The 25,408-nt window shown below is 44.6% G+C and overlaps 1 protein-coding gene and 1 long non-coding RNA gene across 2 annotated transcripts in view; one reads left to right on the top strand and one right to left on the bottom strand.

Moving 5' to 3' along the window:
• The window catches only part of PLXDC1 (plexin domain containing 1), a 59,355-nt gene extending 55,258 nt beyond the window's left edge, over positions 1–4,097 (top strand). The window contains exon 14 of the mRNA XM_072938817.1: positions 2,744–4,097. Within this exon, the coding sequence (XP_072794918.1) occupies positions 2,744–2,863 (120 nt within the window). The 3' untranslated portion in view covers positions 2,864–4,097. The remainder of the gene's footprint in view (positions 1–2,743) is intronic.
• The window catches only part of LOC140686104 (uncharacterized), a 44,824-nt gene that overhangs the window by 3,528 nt on the left and 15,888 nt on the right, over positions 1–25,408 (bottom strand). The gene's annotated exons all lie outside the window — the stretch shown is intronic.

Raw genomic sequence — 25,408 nt, forward strand, 5'->3', positions numbered from 1 at the left:
TACCTGCCTCTCCCCATCTCATCCCTCACCTGCCACATGCCAGGCTCTTGTTTCCACCTGAGGGACTTCATCATCTCCATCTGGGCACATCTAGCACTGGTTGGTGCCTGTGGAGTCCCTAACCCCCAGGGCCTGGCACCTCAGAACTCCCCTGGCCCTCTTGTCCTGCTGAACGGCCTCTACTCTTGCGCCCTGATTTGTAAAATCAGAAGAGTCCCCAGAGGAAAAGAAGAAGGCCAGAAGTGTCACACATGCCCCTTTAGTGGCTGTGCAGCCATCTCCTGTGATTTATGGTCTCTCACACCCAATCCAGGCCTAGAGCCTGTTCAAAGCCATAATGGAACTGAGGTCTCTGCTCTTTGCTTGCTGTGTGGGTTTTTAGATTAGAATTGACAAGCCATACGAATCATAATTGTTGCTCTGTTGGGGAGCTTTCGCTGAGGATGCTGTAGGTTTTTTTTTTTTTTCAGTGGAGGTACTGGGGATTGAACCCAGGACCTCGTACATGCCAAGCATGTGTTCTATCACTGAGCTATACCCTCCCCTCTGAAGGTGCTACAGTTTTAAGCATCTGAGAATTCAGAAGAGCCAGCCTGAGGTGCAGCATGGGAAGTTAGGCCTGGGCCCCTTCACTCGGGGCCACAGAGCTCAGTAGCCCCTGCCCCAGCCCCCAACTCTCGACATCTGACTGGCTTTCCACATTGCACAGTGTGGGGCCTCTGTGACCACAGTCCTCCACGAGCCCTCGACCTCATCACCCAGAGGCCTAGGTGGTTCCCTCCCCTCTGTTTAGATGCCCTCTGTTTCTTGTGAGTTCTAACCAGTCATTCTTTTTTTTTTTTCTTAATTTTACTGAGTTGTAGTCAGTTTACAATGTTGTGTCAATTTCCAGTGTAGAGCACACTTTTTCAGTCACACATGAACATACATATATTCATTGTCACATTCTTTTTCACCGTGAGCTACCACAAGATCTTGTATATATTTCCCTGTGCTATACAGTATAATCTTGTTTATCTATTCTATATATACCTGTCAGTATCTACAAATTTCAAACTCCCAGTTTGTCCCTTCCCACCCCCCTACCTCCTGACAACCACAAGTTTGTATTCTATGTCTGAGTCTGTTTCTGTTTTATATTGATGTTCATTTGTCTTTTCTTTTCTTCTTTTTTTTTTTAAGCTTCCACATATGAGTGATCTCATATGATATTTTTCTTTCTCTTTCTGGCTTACTTCACTTAGAATGACATTGTCCAGGGACATCCATGTTGCTGCAAATGGCATTATGTTGTCGTTTTTATTGCTGTATAGTATTCCATTGTATAAATAATACCACATCTTCTTTATCCAGTCATCTGTCGATGAACACTGAGGCTGTCTCCATGTCTTGGCTATTGTAAATAGTGCTGCTATGAACACTGGGGTGCAAGTGTCTTTTTGAAATAGGATTCCTTCTGGATATATGCCCAGGAATGGGCTTACTGGGTCATGTGGTAAGTCTATTCCTAGTCTTCTGAGGAATCTCCACACTGTTTTCCACAACGGCTACACCAAACTGCATTCCCACCAGCAGTGTAGAAGGGTTCCCTTTTCTCCACAGCATCTCCAACATTTATCACTTGTGGACTTTTGAATGATAGCCATTCTGACTGGTGTGAGGTGATACCTCCTTGTAGTTTTGATTTGCATTTCTCTGATAATTAGTGATATTGAGCATTTTTTCATGTGTCTATTGATCATTCGTATGTCTTCTTTGGAGAATTGCTTGTTTAAGTCTCCTGCCCATTTTTGGGTTGGGTGGTTTGTTTTTTCCTTATTAAGTCATGTAAGCTGCTTATATATTCTGGAGATCAAGCCTTTGTCAATTTCACCTTTTGCAAAATTTTCTCCCATTCGATAGATTGTTGTTTTGTTTTGCCCATGGTTTCCTTTGCTGTGCAAAAGCTTGTAAGTTTAATTAGGTCCCATTTGCTTATTTTTGCTTTTATTTCTATTGTTTGGGTAGACTGCCCTAGGAGAACACTGCTGAGATGTATGTGAGATAATGTTTTGCTTATGTTTTCTTCTAGGAGGTTTATTGTATCTTGTCTTATGTTTAACTCTTTGATCCATTTAGAGTTTATTTTTGTGTATGGTGTAAGAGAGTGTTCCAGCTTCATTGATTTACATGCTGCTGTCCAGTTTTCCCAACACCATTTGCTGAAGAGACTAACCAGTCATTCTAAAGACTGAGACTTACTAAGGCAAAGGCCTACCTGGTTTCACCCGGGGAATCTGCAGATCCCCGGTGACAGGGATGCTGACAGGGCAGTCTAAAGCGGTCCAGGGAATCTGCATTTGCATCAGCTCCCCAGAGCTGATGCAGGAACTGTACTGTCTGGAGAGTTACCTTGGTATATCCAGAGCCTCCCAGATCATTCCATGTCTTACCCACATCCTCGCTCTCCACAGTCTCAGGGCTCCACTAAGTGTGTGAGCTTTTCACCTTGTGTTGTGCGGTCCACATGGCACGGGATAAAGTGGCCTCCTTCCTGACTCCTGGGCTCTCAGCAGGTCTCCCAGTGGGCGAGGGATCACAGTGGGGAACCTTGGGGGTAGAGGGCCCTAAATGTCACCTGGCACGCAGTAGGCACCCAGAGCCCTTGAAAAGAGAGTCTCAGAGCTGCCCCCCTGGGGAGGGGGCAGGAGGGTCCCCAGCGGGTGGACCGGTGCCCGCTGACTCTGCATCTGTGCCCCCACAGCGGAGACCTCACCACTGGCCGGCCATGAAGTTCCGCAACCACCCCAACCACTCCACCTACACAGAAGTCGAGCCCTCGGGCCACGAGAAGGAGGGCTTTGTGGAGGCCGAGCAGTGCTGAGAGCGCCAGGTCTCCCTTGAAAGGGTAGGAAGGAAGACCAGGGGGCCTCAAAGAACACGGACGGGTCAAAGCAAAGCAGAGAAGTGACTTTCCTTGGCCTCCTCCAAACTACCCTGGCTGGGAAGATGAGACTGTGGTCTGTGGTGCCAGAGCTACGGTTTGGCCATCACACCCCAGATATTGAAGTAGGGGGCAGAAAAGCAACTACACAGAGTTTTGAAGAACCTAACTTCCTCCTGTGCTGTTGCAAGGGGCCTCCCCTTCTGAGTCTCTCAATGGTCTACTCTGGAGCTGCCCCAGAGGTCCCCTCCCACCTGGAGACGGCCAGATGCCTTGCTCCCATCACCTAACCCCCAGGCATACTACACAAGAGGGGCATACTACCCCTCTGGATGGGGGCCGTCGCATTCCAGGGTCCGTAGACTCAAGAGCTGGTCCTCATGGCTATGGATTTGGCGTATTTTGCCCCAGCTTCTGTGCTCTGGGAGTCTGAAGAAGGTGTTCTCTCATCTGTTAAACATAGGGACCACGGCTCCCAGCCCTTTCGGCCAGCCACAGCTTGGCATCCTAGCATCAGAAGAAAAGCCAAATGGGAGGGGAAGAAAGAACTTGTGGGGAAATTGCATTCTTAGGCTTTGCTCCCTCAACTTGCCCTTTCTGCTGAGAACCAGTACTTATGCGTTAAACATGTGTGCGCCCACGTCATGGGCTTTATCCGACTGCAGCCCAGCCTGGGCCCAGCGAGCCGTGCTGTGTGCGGCCACGTCTGCCGTGTGGATTCTTCCATCCAGTGGCACATTTGGTGTCCACTGTATTCGCTGGCCTGGGCTATCAGTGCCAGTCAGTACCTCCAAGGCGGGGCCTGCCTGATTAATATTTTTCCTCGCCTGAGCTGGATTTTTATATCCGTTAAAGAGAAAGAAGATGGAGAGAGGGCTTCTTGAAACATACCCAGCAGGGAACTTCAGTTGGATTTTGTCAAAAAGGAAGTGGTGTGGGAAGGACAGACTTTATATGGAAGACCTTGACCTGGAAAGTTGCTTCCATCTCCCTAGCTCTGCCAGAAGTTCTTGGGGCCAAGAGTGTAGGCTCCCAAACTTAATCTGATTTTAAGGGAGTTCTGTCCCACGGATGAGCTGGGGTTGCTTCTGAAGAGAATGTCAAATGAAAACCTATAGTTCACCCTCATTCAAAGTAAAAAAAATCAGCAGCAAATAAATATTAAATCACAGCCTCCATTGAGTCATGTCCTTTCATGCATGTCACCAGGACTGAGGTGGGGGTAGGGAGTCTGCAAATAACCAGTTACATCCAAACGCTTGAATGAGGGTTCCCTAAGTACTCCATGGTTTATCCTTGGTGAGGATGCTAATAACAATCAGAGCAGGAAGCATATGTTCACTTCATAATCCAGACAAGGAAGAGCGAAGATTTTGAGAAATCATATCAGAATTTGAGAAAGAAAAAAAGATAATGCAGCAGAGAGAATAGATTTCTTTGCAAGCTTCTGAAGGACAGAGAGGTCTGAAACAGAGCTCTCATAATGAGGAAATTGCAGCCAGCCACTGAAATACCCTGGGCTCCCAGCACTGCTGGCTGGCAGGAGGGTGATTTTTGCATTTGCCCTACCAGCAAAGCATCCCTGACCTTTGTGTGTCTAAAGTGGCCAGTGGGGCAGTTCTCAATGTGGCCAAATACACTCCACAACACCACATGTCCCACTCCCCAACTCCAGCATGCTTCTTCTCAGTGGGAGCTCTTCCAACTCTTCTGATCCCCGGAGGGAAAGAAGACTGAAATTGAAGGAATGGGTGGTGATGTGCTGAGGCCTCTGCCGGTAACACTGCAAGTGGAGGAAGAAAGCTTGCTGGTCAGAGCAAGCCTGGCTGGCCCCTGGGATGACATGGGTGAAGGCAGTGGAGCTACATGGTAGCAGGTAGCCTGGTTTGTTAACAGCAAAAAAAGATGTGTCACTAAGAGAGGCCCTTGGACATTAAGAGCCCCTCAAGGGGGAGGGTATAGCTCAAGTGGTAGAGCAGATGCTTAGTATACACAAGATCCTGAGTTCAATCCCCAGTACATCCTCCAAAAATAAACAAATAAGTAAACCTAATTACCTCCCCCCACCAAAAAAAAAAAAAGTTAAGAGCCCCTCAGGCCCCAAACAGGTAGCCTAGTGCTCCCAAGAAACAACGCCAGCATCTCCCAAAGGCAATGCTGATTCCTAGCCAGCCTTGGGGTCTCTCTTAGACCCAGGAGTTTTACTTCAAGATTCACAGAAGGTTTACTGTCTAACTAGAGAGAATGACTCACTTGTATGTAGAGTGAGTGACCAGGAGATATAGGAGTTTTCAGCCGGCAAAGTAGCACTTGCCACGCTGTGTCTGATCAACCACAGAAAGCTCACAGACTTCCTGGTCCCTCTGCCCCACGGGCAGCTACAACCTCTGAGGAGACTGTTGCTGAATCTCTAAGGTTCTTGGTCTCCTTAATCAAAAGAAATTGATGAGGCCAGATGAGAAATTCAGGCAAGACTTTAAGCAAAAACAAGTAACAAGTTCCTTGCTCACTTCCTGAGGAGGGTCAAGCTGGTCCCTTAAGTGGGGTGAAGGTAAGGGCGGGCCCAGGAGTTGGGCTGAAGCAGGTGGCTTAGGTGGTCTGCCTGCCACCTTGGTGATGCCGTGTGTGGGGAGGGGTCATGGGCGGTACCCTGCTTTTGCTCCTGACACCTCGGTAGTTGGGTTTTTGGTCTTTTTATATCTTGTTGTTCATAACTCACCCCAACTGTGCATGCACACAGTTATTTTTAGTCCCTTATAGTTTCTTTGAATTCTGTTGTTCTGCCTGGTGCAAGCACTGCAGCCCAGGGTCCCAGGCCCCAGGTCCTAGGTCCCAGCCTGTCTCAAGAACAGGTGGTCAGCAGGGCCTTCTTCCCCCACGTTGTGTCTTTGGGCATCCTCACGGTGATCTCCCCATGAAAACTCATCACTGCGACAGGAAGCTTCAACCCTGGAAAACAGGGCCCTGGGAGCTGTTTGTGTTGTACCCAGAAGCCAGAAGCTCTCAGGGAGGCCCTGTTTTACACCAGAACTCTTAGAGAGCCAGCAAGAAAATGAGAAGAAGAGCACGGAGGCCAAATGTGAGAGGGGACCCCTGGATCAGGCTGTGAGCACAACTTTGTTCCCCTTTAATGAGCCGCCCCTGTCCAGTAAGGTCCCTGGGCTTTCTGATTCTAGAACATGGGTGCATATAACCCTGGCCACCAACCCCAGCACTTAGGAATGCCCCACGTAGAGCAGATGGGGTTTCCAAGCTTGGCTGAGCAGCCATCTCCCTCCTGCCATAGTCAGGTATCACTGCCCGCTCACCCCAGCTGGGGGCCGCTCCTTCAGGTCTCAGCCTGGAGCCTGAGGTTGAAAATCTCCTGTGTCACTATGAGAGGTTCTCCATGGGCCTATGGAAACAATTTTTAAAATTTTTATGTTTTGCCAGAGTTCCTCTGTGTAATGTATCCCTGTATGTATATATATTTAGGCACACACACAAAGGCACACTCACACATACATATATGTATCTACAGAAATTTTATTGCAAAAAATAATGACGTTTTAGCTGTGCTCAGCCTGTAGCTTGGTTTGTTATATTAAGACAGTGGCAAAAGCTGCCAGCTGACCACACTATGTGAAAAACAGAGTGTTCACCACTTGGGCTGATCACTCATCTCTTTGTGGGCAGAGCTAAGACTCTGTTCTCTGGGTACTGGAACAGATAGCGGATTTGCACGGAGCACTGATCAGGGGCTGCACCCAGACTCCCTACACCAGGTAGAGTCACAGATAAAATGAAGCCCCTTTCTTCCTCCCTCCCTCTCTCCTCTCCATCTCTCTTTCTCACCATCTCCCATTCTTCCTCCACCCCCCCAAACAAAAAGCCACCCGAACTTACTGCACAACTAGAAGGATCTGGGGTCTGAGAGCAGCCTGGCTGTCCTAAATGCAATGTATTCACGTAGTGAGTGTGAGAATTCTCTGCATGGATTCTCAGTGTTAACAATAAAAGGCACACATTCTTTTACGGCTTCTCCTGTGTGCAAAATAAAGTGCAAAGGATTCTGAGCTACGTTCTGCAACTCATCACACAGACCGTAGCCCTGATGACGGCCACCTTCTCTAAGGACTCGTGCTAAGGAGCAGAGGAACAGCCTCCAGCTATCTGGCCATCAGGGGTGCTCTTCCCAAACTCCTGTCCCCACCTCTAAGAGAAACAGCCTCTAGGCTATTTCAGAGACTCGGCTATTTATTTATTCTGAGTTTGTAAGTCCCTGGAAGGAAACCTCATGGGATTCTATCTACTATCTAGAGATACAAATTAAATCTGCCAAGTCCATGCTGCCACATTTCTGGAGGCTTTGCATTCGAACCACTTTAGCAGCCTCGTCGTGTTTTTATTACTTGGCGTTTTTTGCTCACAACACATGGTTAAGCAAATCAAAACAGAGGAAAAATCTGAACTCCTCACAGCCAAAATCAGCCATGCCAAATTTCAGGCTCCAAACAAGCCAGCTTATAAATAAACATGCTGTGTTTGCCAAATCAATAGGAATATGTTGGAGAAGGCCACGTGGACTGGTGAGGAAGGCCGGCCTGCCCCGCAGTGCGTCAGAAGGCAGGAGCTGCAGCCCCAGCCCCATTCCTGAGCAGCTGTGTGATGTAGGCTAAGTCACCTAACTTCTCTGGGCCTCTGTGAAATAAAGGAGTGGGAGGACTAATTGATCTAAGGTGAGGATGTTCTCCTCTCCTTAGCAGATATGCTCATCTGTTTCTGTTTTGTTTTGTTTTGTTTTTTTCCAGTTCTCAAGCAGCTCAGACCAAAGCACCCCTTTCTCTGCCATTATCCTGAGGGACTAACTTGTTCTAGTTTGCTTGGGACTTCCCGGGTTCTAACTCTCAGAGTCCTGTGTCCCAGGAACCTCTCACTCCTCTACCAATTGAGGGACCACCACATCAATTGGTTAGTCTATCCTTGGAATCTGTCCTGACCCCATTGGCTGAAGAGATCACGTTAATAATCTCAAGAACTTGTAGAGCATTTCAGAGTGTTGGACCTACCTATTCAAAACGTGGTCCATACAGGCATCCCCTGGTGGTTAGCCAGAGATGCAGAACTCAGGCCCACCCACTCCAGACCTACTGAGTCAGAATCTGCATTTGAGCAGATGACCAGGTGACTCAGGTGAAATGCATGAACATTTGAGAAGCATTTCTAGGAAGCAGTTTTACCGACATGATCACAGCCTGTTGGGGCGGTATCATTCCCCCATTTCCCAGATGAAGAAACTGAGGTTTCCTTCTTTATTGATTCATTTGATCCATACTCATGAAGCACCTACTGTGTACCAGACACCATTAAGTGACTTGCCCAAGGTCACACAGCTAGTGTGTAGCTGAGACCATCCCCAAACCCAGGACTCTGGATTCCCATCTGAGGTGTTCCCTGTGTACCGCGGGGCGGTGTCAGACCTTGTGGCCACAGTTTCAATAGAAAAGCTGATTGTAGATTAAACAGAGCCCTCAGAGCCCTCCCAGGCTTGTAGAGAGCCTGAAAAAAGATGCGTAACAAAGACTTTAGATACACGCTCTTGGCTCCTGAAACTGTGAGCTTATCAGCTGTTTATTTACACGGCTCCAAGAGCTTAAAAATGTCCTCTTTGTCACTGCCTCCTTCTCCAGAACCCCCACTCCAATGACCCTCCTACGTGAAATTTGGAAACACTCTCCTAGGGCTTTACAGAACACCAAGGCCATGCCTCCGCGCTACTTATTTTCTTGAATGGAGGACAACTGATTACTTCATTTGCCACGATGGGGCTGGAGAGCAGGCAGATGGGGAGGGGAGGGAGAATCCTTACTTGAACTGCTGATACCAAAGAGAAATTCTTTGGGGGACGATTTTTCTGACGTTCATAAAACATTTTTACATTTGGTCCCGAGAGAGAGCTAAATCATACCCACAGTTTTCCACAAAGCTAAAAGCATGGAAGAAGAAACATCTGAATATAGGCCAATACAATCTCATCATACTTTCCCAGTCTTGGGTGAGAAGCTTCCCTTCCAGCCTTAGTCTTTCCTCTTCAAATTTTTTTTTGAAGAAAATTGATTGTCACCACCATGGGATCAGATGGAGTAGCCAACATGTATAATGTAAGACTCACCGTGTCCAGCTGAGAAAAGTGAAAAACCTCAAAAAATAAGAGATCCCATCTGTCCTCCATTGATCTGCAATACAGTCCCCTCAGTTTAGACCCCATTTTGAATTCATAGTTTTGCTGCTGTCAATAAACTCAGACAAGGTGGGTTAAGTGCCTGATGGTGATCCTTTGGCTTTTACTCCCCTCTTCCAAGGAACAGTAAGTCATTCCAGGAACCCCCCTCAAGGTCAAAGGGCAGCCTGCCCCAGGGCCCGCCTGCTCCCCTCTCCAGAGCTGTGACAACCCTCTCTGGTCTTTAGGGCTCTTCTCCCCCAAGCCTCTGGGCTTGCTCTCCCTTCTGCCCCAAGAGACAAGCACTCAGCCTGAGACAGGGGGAAGAGGGCAGGGCATAGCCATTCAAGGAATGACACAGCAATTAACACCAAAATGGCAGAAGATGCAACTCCCACTAGGCCTTGAAACTCAAGATAGCGGGAGATTTGACTTCTAGTAGACCTTGAGCTTCATCGTACACTGGTTGTAATATTAACGTGGTAAATGACACTCCCACAGGCGCCATGACAGCTTCGAGGCTGACCATAAAAGGTCAAAGAAGGGGTGGTGGTCCAATTCCGGGGAATCCCAGCCCCTTCCCCAGGGTAGTTGGAATGGTCCTCTCAATTGTCGGCATGTGAAGTTACCCAGGCATAAAAACTAGCAACACTGCACCTCAAGGCCTCTCTCACGCCCTTGTCTTTGGAGACAAGGGAGCCGGTGCTCTGTCTATGGAGCGTGTATCTACTTTTACTTTAACCTGAGCACCCAACCCCCACACCTGGTGGCCTTTCTCTCACCTTCTGAAACAGCCTACACTCTATGTAGTATGTATCTCTCTAAATAAATCTATCTTCCATCAACTGTGGCTCACTCTTAAATTCTTTCCTGCGCAAAACCAAGGACTTGGTAAGACAAGTCCCAGGGACTCAACCAAGACCTGAGACACGGCCCTCCTCTCGCCCCACATTTGATTTTCCTGTATCAAGCCCTCTCTCATTGTGAAAGAAGGACCAAAACTAACAAAACTGGGCCTTAGCCAATCTTCCTTATAAAGTCTCTGATCTATTTACTTTTGTCCTCTGAGATGACGATGGCGGTGGTGGTGGCTCATTTTACTAAGTGCTGGCTATGTTCCAGGTACTGTTTTATGAGAGTTACCATCACCTGTGGGGCAGGCACTCTTGTTATCTCTACCTTAAGAAAGAGGCCATTGAGGTCCAGAATGCAAAAATTTGTTTAAGGTCACCAGCTATGTCACCCTGGCAAGATAGCTAGAACTGGAAAAAGGCAATTAGAAGTCAGTTGGCCTTTGGCCCTCAGCTTTGGTTCCTAAGGCCAAGGTGTGCCCACTCTCCCACCCTCAACACCTTGACCAGCCGTCTGTCAAAAACCCTGTGAACCCTCCATGGAAGACTCACTTCCCAGCCAGGAAGTGAAATTGGGTGGGAAGAGGCACCACTGTCTTAATTTCAAGTGGAAGTTTTAAATCTCTGAGGCCCCACATGTTGCAGGAAAATGGGGTGCAAGAGGATAGTCATGTCCCAGGTCTCGAGTGAGTGAGTCCCTGGGACATGCCCTGTCATGTGAGGGTCCTTGGCTTCGTGCAGGGAAGAATTCAAGAGTGAGCTATAGTAAAGTGAAAGCAAGTCTATTCAGGGAGATACACACTCCATAGACAGATTGTGGGCCATCTCAGAAGGCAAGAGAGGCAGCTCTAGGGTGCACTTAACCCAGTGCATCTGAGTTTATTGAGAGCAGTTTCATTTTTATAGGATCAGTAATTTCACATGCTAATAAGTGGGAGGATTATTCCAACTACTTTGGGGAAGAGGCAGGGATTTCTAGGAATTGGGCCGCTGCCCACTTTTTGGCCTTTTATGGCCAGCCTCAGAACTGTCATGGTGCCTGTGGATGTGTATTTAGCATGTTAATGCATTACAATGAGAGAATAATGAAGCTCAAGGTCCACTGGAAGGCATATCCTCCACCATCTTGGGCCTGGTTGGTTCTAACCAGTTTATGTCCTATCCTCAGTTGCTGTGTCATTCTTTTAATGGTTATTTCCTGCCTCCTTCCCTCCTGTCTCACACAGATGGGGTGACCTTCAGTTCAGTAGGCCTTAGCCTTGGAGAAATAAACTCTTAGGGTGCTCCTCCCATCCTTTGGGCCACACATCTTAGAGACTCTTACCTGATGTTTTCTGATCTGTAAGAACCCAGTTTATAGGAATGGCTTTCTTGTCCAGTCCTGCAATCCCTTACTTTTACAGATGGAAAACAAAGCCCCATGAAAGCCAAGAACCTCGCCCAAGACCACACAGGAAGTGAAAGAGCCAAGGCTGCTGGTTCTGCAGCACATATGGTGGGTAGCGCGTGGGCTCTGATGTCACCGGCCTGAGTTGAATCCTGGTGATGCCACCTACCCACTCTGTGACCTTACAAAGTTACTCAATGTCCCTGCTCACTTCCTGGTTCAGTTAAGTGGAAGGGATAAGAAGAATAGCACCTGCCTCATCAGGCTTTGTGAGGATTAAACAGTCCAGGGTTTGGAGCCAAGCACAGCACTCAGTAAGTGCTCCAAAAGTCTTGGCTCCTTTTTCACTTGTTAGTAACTGAATGCAACATGACCTATTAACCAGTGAGTGGATTTTTACGGTGCTTCCTGCTGTCTTTAGGGCTGGACACCACTTCTACCAGAAGGAGGCACTCTGCTGGGTGACCTGCTCAGAAAGCATCCTTCTCGGAATGCTTCCCACTGTTCCCAGGATGGGGACTTAAACCGATCAACAGACATCCCTGCAACGGGGCGGCTCTCATTACTCTGAAGGAAACAGGCACTGAAACGCTTCATTCTTAGCTTTCCACATTTATCTTCAAAACACTAGCTCTTTTTCCTGTCCTTCAAGGAAAAAAGGATTATGAGAAAGGGATGTTGCAGAAATCAAACCCTGGAAACTTCCTTTAGTGATTAATTTTGAAGGAAGGTCTCAGAACCCAAGACTGACTGTTTTATAGGTAGACCAGATGAGGCACTGGGTTTACTTTCCTATTTCCTTTTAAACTTACATTAGATTAATTGTTGAAATTCCTCTTTAAAAATAGATTAAACTAATAAATCACTTACAATGAGGTCTGGCACAGAACAGGTACTTGGCACCATTGTAGAAAAGACGAAGTAGAATAAGAGACATGCCTCTTGACCCAACCAGAAGCTCTTCTGTTCCTCACCTGAGAAAGCCCTCTCTGTTTGATGGAAAACTCTTATATTTTGAAGGGAAGGGAAAGGTGAAAAGCCTTTAATATTCTTTCAAAGTCCCATGAGGCCCAGGTGGTCAAAGTCCCGGCAGCGAGACCATGAGTCATTGGACCCGGAAGTTATTTCCCACTCACACAGGCCCCAGGGCAGGGCCTGCCAGTTTCTGGTTATTTGGAGGAGGGAAAAAAAAGCACAAATTAACTCTCAGTTTTCAGCACCCAAATATATGACTCATAGGCAGCCTGCTGCAGAAAGAAAGGACACAAAATGAGGAAATACAGAGCCAAGTGCCGGAGGCGTTTCTGGAACAGACTCCTTCCTGGCTGGGTCTTCATAATGGAGATTCTCAATATCTTGGGGAAAATCGGTTTCTACAATAGAAACACCCTAGTAGAGTGGGATGGCTTCCATGGCCTCGGGCGGAACAGAGTCAAGAACCAAAGGGCTACAAAGGAATCTCTTTGTTTATGAAGATTTACCAAAGCGTCAGCCCTCTGCTGAAGTCACTCTGACTCAGAGGCCCTAGAGAAGCAGAAAAGCTCCCACGGGCCTTCTCTAAGGTTTTTCCTTTCCTTTTTCCCCCCCTGGGGGACTAGGGGTGGAGATAATTACATTTATCTAGTTATCTTTTTTTTTTTTGAGGGGGAGGTAATTAGATTTATTTATTTTAGTGGAGGTGCTGGGGATTGAACCCAGGACCTCCTGCAAGCTAAGCACATGCTCTACCACTGAGCTATGGCCTCTCCCATCTCCTCCTTCTTCACTTGGAGATTATGGTTAAAGAAATATCCACCACAGTGATTTCTGTTATTTCCATCTGAGTTCCTTCTTTTCAAGCAACTATGTATATTTGACAACTGGCAATTATGAGAACCTGAATGAGTACAGCTCTCACACAGCACTTGTATTTCCATTCGCTCCAGTAAAGCAAAGCTCCTCACCAGTTTGGCATCAACGGGGCCCCCTTTTCCACCTCCGCTCTCATTCATAATCAAAGGATCCCTCCTTCAGGGCTTTCCGGCTTTCAAAACACTTCTTCAGCTCTGTTGCCTTTGGGGCCATCAGGACCCCCTACACAGCCCAAGGCCAAGCATGATACTGAGTTTAGTATAAGTATAATCACACTTGATATCTATAAATCTTCTTAGTTTTCAAAACACTTTCTCAATATAGTATCTCATCTGAGCATCGTAGTTCTTTGAGGTTGGCAGGGTGGAAACTTGCATCTCACACTGAGGATAAAAGAAGCTTAGAGCACTGAATGGCTTTTCCAGGCCCCACTGCCTCTGACCAGACGATCACACCAGAACTTCAACTCCACCCACCACCAATAATATACCAATGACAGCTAACACTTCGGGAGCATCTTCCATGGACCAGGAAGTACTAAGCCTCTCATAAACATTTCAATCAGAAGGTAGAAAGGAAGCCAGTAACCTTGTTGGATTCCCAAGGACATCAATCAAAATGCACTACTGGGGGCAGCTATCCTGGGCCCAGGAAAGCAAGAGCTTTAGAAATACAGAAAATAGGAACTAGTTGCATTTATGGTATTTACGGTAGAGTCAGTGAGCCAAGATGATATCCTTCAAGACAGAGAGCAATACAATCTAATCCATATTTATGGTAAGCAGACTAAACCCTCAGAGTTACGGTAGCTCAAAGGAGAACTAAGATGAAAGATTTAGAGCTGCACTCTTCAGTATGGTAGCCACTAGCTACATGTGACCTTCGAGCACTTAAAATGTAGCCGGTCCACATTGAGATGGGCTATAAATTCATCATACTCTGGATTTTAAAAACTTATTGGGGGTGGGGTTATATCTCAGTGGTAGAGTGCATGCTTAGCATGCATAAGGTCCTGGGTTCAATCCCCAATACCTCGACTTAGAACCCAAAAGATTATTGTAAACTTCTCTCATTAATAATTTTATACTGATTATATGTTAACATTATCATATTTTGTGTATGCTGGGTTAAATAAATTTTTTAAATTAATTTCACTTTTTTAATGTGCCTACTAGAAAAATTTGAATTACCTATGAGACTCACATTATCTTCTATTGGACCGTGCTGGTTTCAAATAATGATCGGTTATCAACATGCTTTAGATGACTAACTAAAAGCTAAGCACTTTCTGTATCTTCCCTTGTTTAATCTCTACATCATCTCCCCAATTTCATTGTTACTCGGTTTTACAGATGAGGAAGCCATGGTCTAAAGGAGCTCAGGATATAGCTATTAACAAGAATAAGTTAAAAGTAAATGTATTGCAATGGAAAGTGTCCACAATAAATTGTTCTTTTAACAATGATCATCCATTACCAGAAAAATAAAATATGCCTCTATCATTTATTTTATTTTTGGTCTTTTTTGTGTGTGTTGGCAGGCGGGTAATTAGGTTTATTTATTAATGGAGGTACTGGGGATTAAACCCAGGACTTTGTGCATGTCAAGCACTCTAATACTGAGCTATAATCTGCTCCCATCATTTATTTTAAATAAAAACATTAAGTGACTTGCCCATGGCCACCCAACTAACTGCAGGGCCAGGACTTGAACTATGGGCTTATGATGTCTCCAAGTTCATGCTCTTAACCCCATGGGAACCCATACAAGTAAAAAGGCTTTGGAGGGCATGGGCGCTAAACTCCCACCTAAGACAGGTCTTCTCTCTGCAATATTCTTGAATACCAAAGTCACGGGGCGTTCATTACCTTCCTAGGCAGTGTGCCCCATTGTTGGCCACATGGTTATTAGGATTTTTTTCCATTAAATGAGGAGAAATCTGTTCATCCTAAATTCTGTCCTTGAGTTTGGGGTCCTCATAGAGGAGGTGGCCCCCATAGAGGAGGAGCTAGGCTGAAAGGATGGACTGGCTTGCATGGGTCTCTAAGAAGAGACCACAGGTACGGGTCCAGCAGGTTCCTCACTGCTTCATGGGGAAGGGAGCCCTAATCTACCTACACCCCTCCTCCCACCTCCACGGCCTAGCACTTCCTGCAGTCTGACCCCGGTAAACCTTGCCTGCTTGGTGTGCACTGCCTTGCTGATGTGGCTGCAGGGCCTCGGCTGCAGCAAACGCCTGCATTTCCATTCACCATGAAGCCTCCCTCGGCTGAAAGGCTAATCATCTGTCTGCTGCGCTAACAGGTTCTCATCCAAGGAGGGCTGAACGCTAGGTCTTTAGAAAAGACACCAGAAAAAGCATACTTCTGGCCTGGCTTTGACAGCCACTCTAAAGGGAAAAAAGAAATTGCTGGGGTAGGGGTGGGAGTGGTGGGGGGAGGCAAAGAGAGGAAAGAAGAAGAAGAATCTGGGACGCTAATGAATTCCTTGTGCTCTCACTCTCCTTCCTCCAGCACAGGCTCCTCTGCAAAAATTGACGGGGCTGCCTTGCCAGCCAGAGCCTGAAAATGTGCCCAGGTAGACAGAACTCCGAGTCCTAGGATAGCCTGTGAAATGCTGGCCGCCTGCTAACAGACGGAAGGGCAGGACAGAAAACAAGAAGAGAGATCTGCAGGTGGGACCCCCCCACCTACCACCACCCTGACATTGGACTTTAGGGGTCTGCTCTCCTGGTCTGACCCCTCACACTGGCAACAGAGCTGTGAACCGAGAAACAGTGGCAACCAAAAGCAGTAGCATGAGCAAAGCCTACCACTGCCTCTTCCCTCCTCCCACTGCCATTTTCAACATCAAAAAATAATAAAATACTATGTCGTACACCTGAAACTAATATAACATTGTAAGTCAACTATGCTTCAACAACACACACACACACACACACACAAACAGTATAAAAAGTAGTAACAGAAGAAATGCACTCCAGGAGTTTTAGTAAAGGATCTGAAGCCTATAATTTGATCCCCAGTTCCATTTCATCTGCTGAAGCTGTGTCAAGCCCCGCAGGCAAGACAGCAGGCCAGCCCTCTGCTAGCAATCATGCACAAGTTGTTCCTAAGAGTTGGAATAATTAGCACAGTTAGGCTCAAGTAAACTCATAGTAGCATTATTGATTTCCAACCATCTCCAGGCTTTGCCCCCAGTGCTTTGTATACTTGCAACCATTTTTCAAGCCAGGAATTATTCTAACATTTTAAGAGTGAGGAAATGGAGCTCAGAAGAAATAGATGAAAAGATCACCCAGCCAAAAAAATAGCAGGAAGGGATTTGAACCTAGATCTGTCCTGCTCTAAAATCTGTGCTTTAAAAAAACAAAACGAAATGTTTATTACGGAAAATCTCCAACATATACCAAACCACCACAAACTAGCAGCATGAACTGCCATATACCCACCACCAAATTATAATGACCATCCACACAAGGCTACCTTGTTGCAGCTCTATGCCCACTGGTTTTCCTTTATGGGATTAGTTTGGAACAAATTTGGACACCATGTCGTTTCATCCATAAATAGTTCAGCATGTATCTCTAAAGAAGGATGCTCAAAACCTGTGCTCTTGACTCCCTCAAAATAATGACCCTAGGAGAGAGGTTATCGAGAAAATACCCAGGAAAATTGCAAAATTTACATCACTGTCACAGGGGAATGAAGCATTCCCTCGCTGCCTTTGGCCTTTCCACATAATGTGGGGAGAGTACTGTCATTATCTGCTAAATCCAGGAATGCCCCTCTGGCAGTCCAACATCACAAGGACCTGGCTACCTGGCCACGTGGACACTCCATTCCGGCCCCTCACTCCTGAAAAAAATTTTATCTGCTGGAAAACATTACCTAACCCATTCTTCCCAGATGTGCTATCTCAGAACTTGTCACCTTGTTGGCTGTTGTCTGTGCATGGAATAACATTAACTCAACACAGCTACTACACGTCAGATACTGAGTTAGGGGTTTCCATACACGTCCGGAACCAAATGCTTGATTTTTTAAAAAATTTCATCTGATTTTTGTTGTGCAACTTTCTATTAGGTTCAGAAATTCATCCTGCACTGGGATATTATGGAAAAGACTGTATAATCCCTTCAGGGGCTGAATCCATCAATCAGCAGCGTTTCTTGAGAACATGCACTTGCACATGTAAAGTCGCCCTGTGAGTCACCACGGAGGGTACCAAGGATAGAATATAGTCCCTGTCATATTACAGTGGAAGACATTTCTCTGTATTCAAGCCTGCAAATACTTAGTAATCTCCTTCTCCCATGCCGCAGGGCTTGAAATCTCCCTCCTAAGGAGCCTGGAAATCTAGTAGAGCGGATAGAACAAAGTACACAAATAAGTAGATCTGCAAGGCAGAACACACCAACTGGCACAGCAGATGTAAAAAGAACACGTCCTGGGAGTTGGAAGGCAATAGCAGTTACGCGTGACTGGGGGACAGCAGGAAAGCGTTGATGGGGGAGGTGGCACGTGAGGTATAAACAGACTGTTTCCCAGAACTTGGTGCAGTTTGCTCTACCTGATGCTTGCAACAGGTTTTAGAGGCCATACCCTGGGTCCTGCTCTCTAGTTCCTCCTCACTGTGACACTGGTCATGGCCCTTTATGAGTGTAGCTGACCTTGGTCCTGTCTGCATTCTTCTTCCATGAGTCCAAGGTGCCCCTGACTGCTCTGGGCTGTCTGCCTCTTCCTGTGAGCCCTGGTTACTGCTGCTGGCGGCTCTCAGGGTTTGCTTGTTAACCCCAGAAGCCTGGGTGATGCTGCAGCTCTCTGCATCTCCAGCAGATGGGTTTGCTCATCGAATCATCTGTCTTCTGGGCACCATGAAGATGACCAAGGGGTTTGAAGTACTGTGGAAAGAGTTCTACCTTCTAGAATCAGGCCTGAAAATAGACCCATGGTTAGGGTTTTTTACAGGCTGAGGTGATGGGAGAGGGGACTATAAGAAGAAAGGCAGAGACAGGAATAGAGCAGTTTCAGAGAACTCCAGGTGGAAGATGGGCTGTGGTGGATGGCAAGAAGGGGAAAACCGTGGAGGTGCATCTGCCGAAGCTGGCTGGGGCGTTTTTTGAAGAGTCATAAGAACACACAATGTTCTTGTGTGTTTCTTGAGAAAATTTTTAGTATGCTTTATCTCATTTCATCCAATGGAGAGCTGATAAAGGGACCTGGAAGAATTGTTACTGTACCTTAGGAATGTTAATGGGGCACAGCAAGTGGCATGGATTGGAATGGAGGCAAAAAATAGAGGCCAGGAGACCAGCTGGAAGGCGCAGGGTGTATGCTCTTTAAAAATGTCTGCTTATTTATCTGTGACCCCCACCGGAACCTGAGCCTCTTGGAATAAGCCTTCTGCTTGCTCCAAACAGCTTGGGAAATGAGCCTGCACTGCATTAATTTTCTGTTTCCCTATTGCCTGACATATAGTAAGTGTTCAATAAATAGTGCCTGGCACATAGTAGGTACTCAATAACTGTTTAAAAAAGAGAGATGAGGGGGAGAGAAAAACCACTCCTGTGATAAGCTACGGAGATGGTTTAGAGGTGAGCTAATGAGTTCTTTCTGTAGGGATGGAGATGGTAGAAACTTCAGTAAAAGCATCTCTAGAACTTGGCAAGTGACTGGATGTGGGAGGAAAGGAAGAGCAAGGAATCTAGGATGCCTGGGAGAGTGGTAGGGCCACTAACCGAAGTAAGACAAACAAGGGAGAAGCAGGTCAGTGGGAAAAGACAGGATTGTTACCCCAAAAGTGGGCTCAGCTCTTGGTGGATATTGAGCCCAAAGACACAACCTAGCCAAAGATCGCGAGAAGGAAGGGTTTATTACTTGCAGCAAGTAAGAAGGACATCAGGGGTCTTTCCCACAGCTGTGTCTTCCCAAACAGCAAAATTGGGTAAGTTTAAGCTAAGGGTATATGCATATTCACACAGGGGCTTGAGCGGTAGGCAGTCCAAGCTTTAGACGATTAAAGATAGGAGGTTCAGAAAAGGTCAACGTCATCATCCCCTAGGTTCCAGTTGATCTGGGGGTTGAGCGGTTCAGGCTTATCTTTACTTTTGAGACAGAACTCGGAGTCTTTACAACTGATATGTTATCTTTGCTATCCTTACTTCTCTTACCTGATCACAGGCAATGTTTTTGCATTCTCTTGTTCCCTGGAGATTATCAATTACTGAGACCTGGTCAAGGGCCAGCCTGCGGCCAGGCTTAGACCATAAAATAGCTTAGGTCAAAAATGTCTTCTCTTATGTCAAGAAAGCCATGCCTGGTTCTCTTTTTCTGGGGACCCCCCTACTCTATCTGCTTACAGAATAATTTTCATTTTAGACATTTTGAGTTTCAGATCCCAACAGGAACACTCAAAGTAGTGTCCAGTATACATGCAGCCAAAGTTCAGGAAGCAGCTTGGCACTAAAAGTACAGACTAGGAGGCATCTGCAAAGAGATTCTGGTGATCATGGGAGTTGGTGAGATCACCAAGCAGAGAAGAGAGGAAACAAGAGGCCCGAGGGCAGAGCCTTGAGGAGTGCCAACACTTACAGGAAGAGAACAAGCAACTATCGGAGAGAAAAATTTTAGTATGTTTTATCTCATTTAATCCTTGTGATGGGCATATTATGATTATTTCTACTAAAACACAAGGAGGTTAAATGACTCACCTACAATCACACATCTAATAAACAGAACTTGGGATCAAAAAGTCAATCAAGAAACACTAATCGATTAAAACGCCGGCCATGTCCAGCACCGGTACCACAGCAGGTGCCAAAGATCCCAAAAAGAGGAGAAAATGATTCCTGCTCTCAAAGAGCTCGTGAGTAGACTGAACCCGTCTACTGACAGATAAAGCACTAAGATATAAAAGTGCTCAAGGGAGGGGACTAATTCAGACCAAGGAAGGGAGAGGAGTAGCTTTCAAGGGAGGCTTTCAAGAGGAGGTGATGTTGAGTTGAGTCTGGAAGAATAAACAGGAATGAGCTGACTGAGAAGTGGGCAAAAAGAGGAAAGTGTTCCCAGCAAAGCAGACTGGTGTGCAAGGGCCTGGGGCCTTTGGGAACTGGGAGCTGTTCACTCTGCTGGCACACAAGCGCCAGTGCGGCGAGGTACAGGAGAGCCATGTGCCAAAATGGGCTGGGGGAACATGCGTGCTACCCCGAGGGATTCTAATCGTGTCTTTAAGGTGAGGGCACCAGTGAAGGATTTTAAGCAAGGGAAAGATATTATCGGATTTGCATGTTAGAACAATCACTCTGGAGGACTCCTGGAGGCAGTGTGGAGGATGGCTTAGAGGAGGATGTTATGGGAATCGGGAAGATAAAATTAAGATGCAAATATAGTGGCCTAAGCAAGAAAGGATAAGGGCCAGGTTGGATGTAAGTTGTAATGGAATAGAGAATGGATATATAGTAATATAATATGATGTAATGTAACATATAATATAATGTAATGTGATATAAATATATACATAATTATATATATGAAGAAAGAACTATTCAGCCTTAGAGGAAGAAGGCGATAAGGAAATAAGGCAACAGAATGGTCTAGAAGGATTGCCAGTTTCTGGCCAAAACAAGCAGGAAGAGAAGCAGATATTAGTGGAGGTGGAGAGCTAGGTAAAGTGAGTTCGGGACATATTGGGTTGAGAAGCCCAGAGGCCATCCAGATGGAGATGTCCAGCATGTAGTTGGATACAGGGATCTGGAGCTCACCAGGAGGCTGACCTGGAGATGTATCTTTGTGAATCACCAATATAAGGCAGTGGTTGGAGCCACGAATCGGGGTGTTTGGATGGAGAAGAGAAAGTGCCTTGAGGCATTAAGGAGCACTGAAATTTAAAGAGATCTGAGAAGGAGGAGGCAAGGAGAAACCAGAGAGATTGAAGAGGAAAAAAAAGGAGAAAATGATGTCTCAGAAAGCATCATGATCGAAGCAGGTCACCTGGGAGGATGCCACTGAAAGCAGGAAAAGAAGAGTACCATCTTTGTTCGCTTTCAGGAGGAGGGGAGATGGCTTCCTCCAGGCTAGTCTTAGGAAATAGAAGGAAAGTGAGAAAAAAGAAAGGCCCTTTCAAGTTGAGAAATAGAAGAAGAGAGGATTGAGTCCATCTCCTCTCCTCTTTGCCATGTTTTCTTGACTGTTGCTGCAATAATCAGTGCATTCATAGAAAATGAAATATGTTATTTGATAAAATGTGGAGACTCAGATGCTCAAAATGCTTCTATTATGTGCTTCAAAACTAGACACGCTGAAAATGGAGACCATCCAGTGTGCTCATGCAGTCCTTAAAAATGTTCCTTTAATAAACATTAAACTGCTGTTTATCAGAAATGTTAATGAGGAAAATAAACAGGGCTCTTTAGACATACTTAAAAATTGAAGTTTAAACCGTAAGAGAAAACAAGAGGCAAAAATAATTCCGAACTGCATGAACATTGCAGACCTCAGCTGCCCTTGAAATCTCTTCATAGGCCTAACATTACATGATTCTTCATCAGCCAAAGATATGCATTTCATATGCTAAAATTCAATGAGTATGTGTCATACTTAAAGGATAGGATATTGAGAGGAAAGAATAAGACTTGGCACATTAAAGCAATGCACATAAAGGCCTGATTATTTTCTAGAGAAACTTTAAGAATATTATTGAAAAATTAGTGATACAGGGGGTGGGTATAGCTCAGTGGTAGAGTGTGTGCTTAGCATGTATGAGGCCCCAGGTTCAATCCCCAGTACCAACATGAAGAAAGAAAAAGAAGTCATACAGATTTCCACTTCAGATGGTGTAATAAACTCAGGCACACTACCTAACTCTCCTGCCGAAAACTGAAAATTCTGGATAAAATACTAAAAATGTCTTCTCCTGAATAAGCAATATTCAGCCAAAACCAAGTTCCAGTAGGAACCCAGAGAGATACGTGGAGAAATTATCAAGCCAGTTAGCTCTCGGTTTTCAAGACCTCAAGGAGCTCCAGGGACTTGAAACAGAGTCTGCCTAAGTCTGCCTCTCTAATTGGATACCTTCTCATATAGGTAAGGCTGTTAGACTAATCTAGAAATAAATCAAATCCTTCCACCTAGAGAGTCTGCAACCAAAATGGGCTGTCTTGATTCTTGATACCACAGGAAAGTGAAATAAACTCCTGAAAATGTGAAGCAAAACAAAACAAACAAAGCTAGACTTAATACAACTTTGCAGCGCAGATTAACATTAGTTGGATGGTCTGAAAAGTCTCCAGTGGAGAATGTAGTATGAAATGGTCCTAAGAGCTCAAAGTGCTGGAAGAAGCTAATGCAAATCATCTTACATGAACCCACCTTTATTTCAGGCCCCTCTAAAATTCCCAGAGATAAAATTTTAAGAAATATAAACCCACAGTCAAAAAGAAAATCACAAAACCCAAGGAAACTAAGCACCAGGGGCAAGAGAAGAATACAGACAGCAGAATCTGATTTACAGAAACTTTAGATATAGGAATTATCAGAAACATGATATAAAATAACCATCTTAGAGTTTTTAAGAAATAAAAAATAATGAGTAAATAATGAGTTACAAAAATGATCAAGCAGTTTAAAACAATAAAATTCCAGAAATGAAAAATGTAATAATTAAAATTTAAAACTCAGCAGACAGATTTAATAGCCAATGAGACACACTGAAGAGAGAATTAGTGAACTAGAAGATACCTGAAGAAATGACTCAGGCTGTAGGCACACTGAAACGAAGAAATGGAAAGTAAAAGAAAACTCAGATTCAAGAATCCCAATGAATTCCTAACAGAAATAAAAGAAACACATCATAATAAAACTGCAGAACACCAAAGACAGAAACTAGATCGTAAAAACAGAGAGAAAAGTCAGATAACTTCAAAGCTACAACAATTAGACTGATAGCTGACTTCTCAAGAGCAACAACAAAGGTAAGAAGATCATGGAAAGATACCTTCAATGTGATGAGAGGAAATTATCAATCTAGAATTCCATACCCACTGAAAATCTATAAAGAACAAAGGTAAAAAAGAAGGAATTTCAAACAAATAAAAAGGAGGGTAGAATGATAAGGGGTAAAATAATTAATCAAATATAGACTGTCTATTTAATCTCATCTGCTATTGGCTACATACAACTATAGTAGCATTCTACGGCATTAAAAAAACTAACAAGAGGCTATCTGCTGCTATATGGCCCCAGGGACTGCAGTACGGGTCCAGCCATGATTCTGTGCTACCCCGTGGCCTTGGACTCAATGAGGGCCAGAAAGTGAGCAAGATCATGACAAGCCAAGACACAGCTGTGGCTGCCGGCATCTCATCAAGCACACCAAGTTTCCTCAGGACACGATCCAAGAGGTGTGCAGTTTTGCCGTAAATGAGCAGCATGCCACGGAGTTATTCAAGATCTCCAAGGACAAGCCCTCAAGTTCATCCAGAAGACATTGGGAACACATATCTGCGCCAAGAGGAAGCAAGAGAACTGAGCAATGTCCTGGCCACCATGATGAAAGCGGTTGCCAAGAGACTGATTCCCCTCCCTTCTCTGTGCATAATAAAAACCTTACAGAAAAAAAACAAAACTCAGTAAGATAGAGCTAAAATACACAATCCAGTAACATATGAGTAAGAAGGTGGGTGATCGGAACTGAAGTGTTTTAAAGTCCTGACAGTATTTGGAAAAGGCAAAAGGATAATGATTTACTCTGAACTTTGTTAAGTTAAATATGCATGATAAATTTTTAGATCAACCACTAAAAGTCCAGGAATAAAATATTTAGCTTCCAAACTAAGAGGGGGGAAAATGTAGTGATAAAAAAGCAAGCAATCAAAACGAAGTTAAGAGAGATGAGAAAAAATAATCATAAAAAGAAGGACCCAAGTAGACAATTTAACAAAAAAAGAATATATCAGTAATTGCAATAATTCTAACGCATAGATGTCACAGTTAAGACTGTCAGAGGACAAAAGCTTACTTTCCAAAATATACAACTGCTACAACTCAATAACAACAACAGAAAACAACCCAATCAAAAAATGGGCCGAAGTCCTAAATAGACATTTCTCTAAAGAAGACATGCAGATGGCCAATAGGCACATGAAAAGATACTCAACATCACTAATTATTAGAGAAATGCAAATCAAAACTACAATGAGGTATCACCTTACACTAGTCAGAATGGTCATCATTAAAACGTCTACAAATAACAAATGCTGGAGAGGGTGTGGGAAAGGGAACCTTACACTGTTGGTGGGAATGTAAACTGGTGCAGCCACTATGTAAATAGTATGGAAGTCCCTTAAAAAAATAAAAATAGAGTTGCCATATGACCCAGCAATCCCATTAGTGGGCATACATCTGGAGAAAACTCTAATTTGAAAAGATACATGCACCCCCAACATTCAAGCACTATTTACAATAGCTGAGATATGAAAGCAAACTAAGATGAATGGATAAAGATGTGGTATATATATACGATGGTATATTACTCAGCCATAAAAAAGTATGAAATAAGAATGAAATAATGCCATTTGCAGGTACACAGATCTATCCAGAGATTATCATACTAAGTGAAATAAGTCAGAGAAAGACAAATATTATATGATACCACTTATATATGGAATCTAAAATATAAAAATGAACTTACTTACAAAACAAAAACAGATTCAGACAGAAAATAAACTTACGGTTACCAAGGGGAAAGGGGGTTGAGGAGGGATAAATTAGGAGTTTGGAATTAGCAGATACAAACTACTATATATAAAACAGATAAAGAACAAGGTCTCATACACAGGGAACTATATTCAATATCCTATAATTGACTATAATGGAAAAGAATATGAAAAAGGATATATATATGTATAACTGAATTACTTTGTTGTACATCAGAAACAAGCACAACATTGTAAATCAACTATACTTCAATTAAAAAAAAGATTGTCAGAGCAGTGAAAAATCCAGCTTTATACAGTTTATTAAAAATCCATCTAGAATATAAGAAATGAATCAGAGGTTGAAATCAAGAGTGGAAAAAACAGAAAAAACACACTAAGTAAATACTAAGTAAAAGAAAGCTGATATACTATGTAAGTAACAGACAAAATGTACTTGAAAGCAAAAAGTATTATTAGATATGAAGAATTTACTATATAATGA

The sequence above is a fragment of the Vicugna pacos genome, chromosome 16 (assembly GCF_048564905.1).
Source record: "Vicugna pacos chromosome 16, VicPac4, whole genome shotgun sequence".
NCBI classification, from domain to species: domain Eukaryota; kingdom Metazoa; phylum Chordata; class Mammalia; order Artiodactyla; family Camelidae; genus Vicugna; species Vicugna pacos.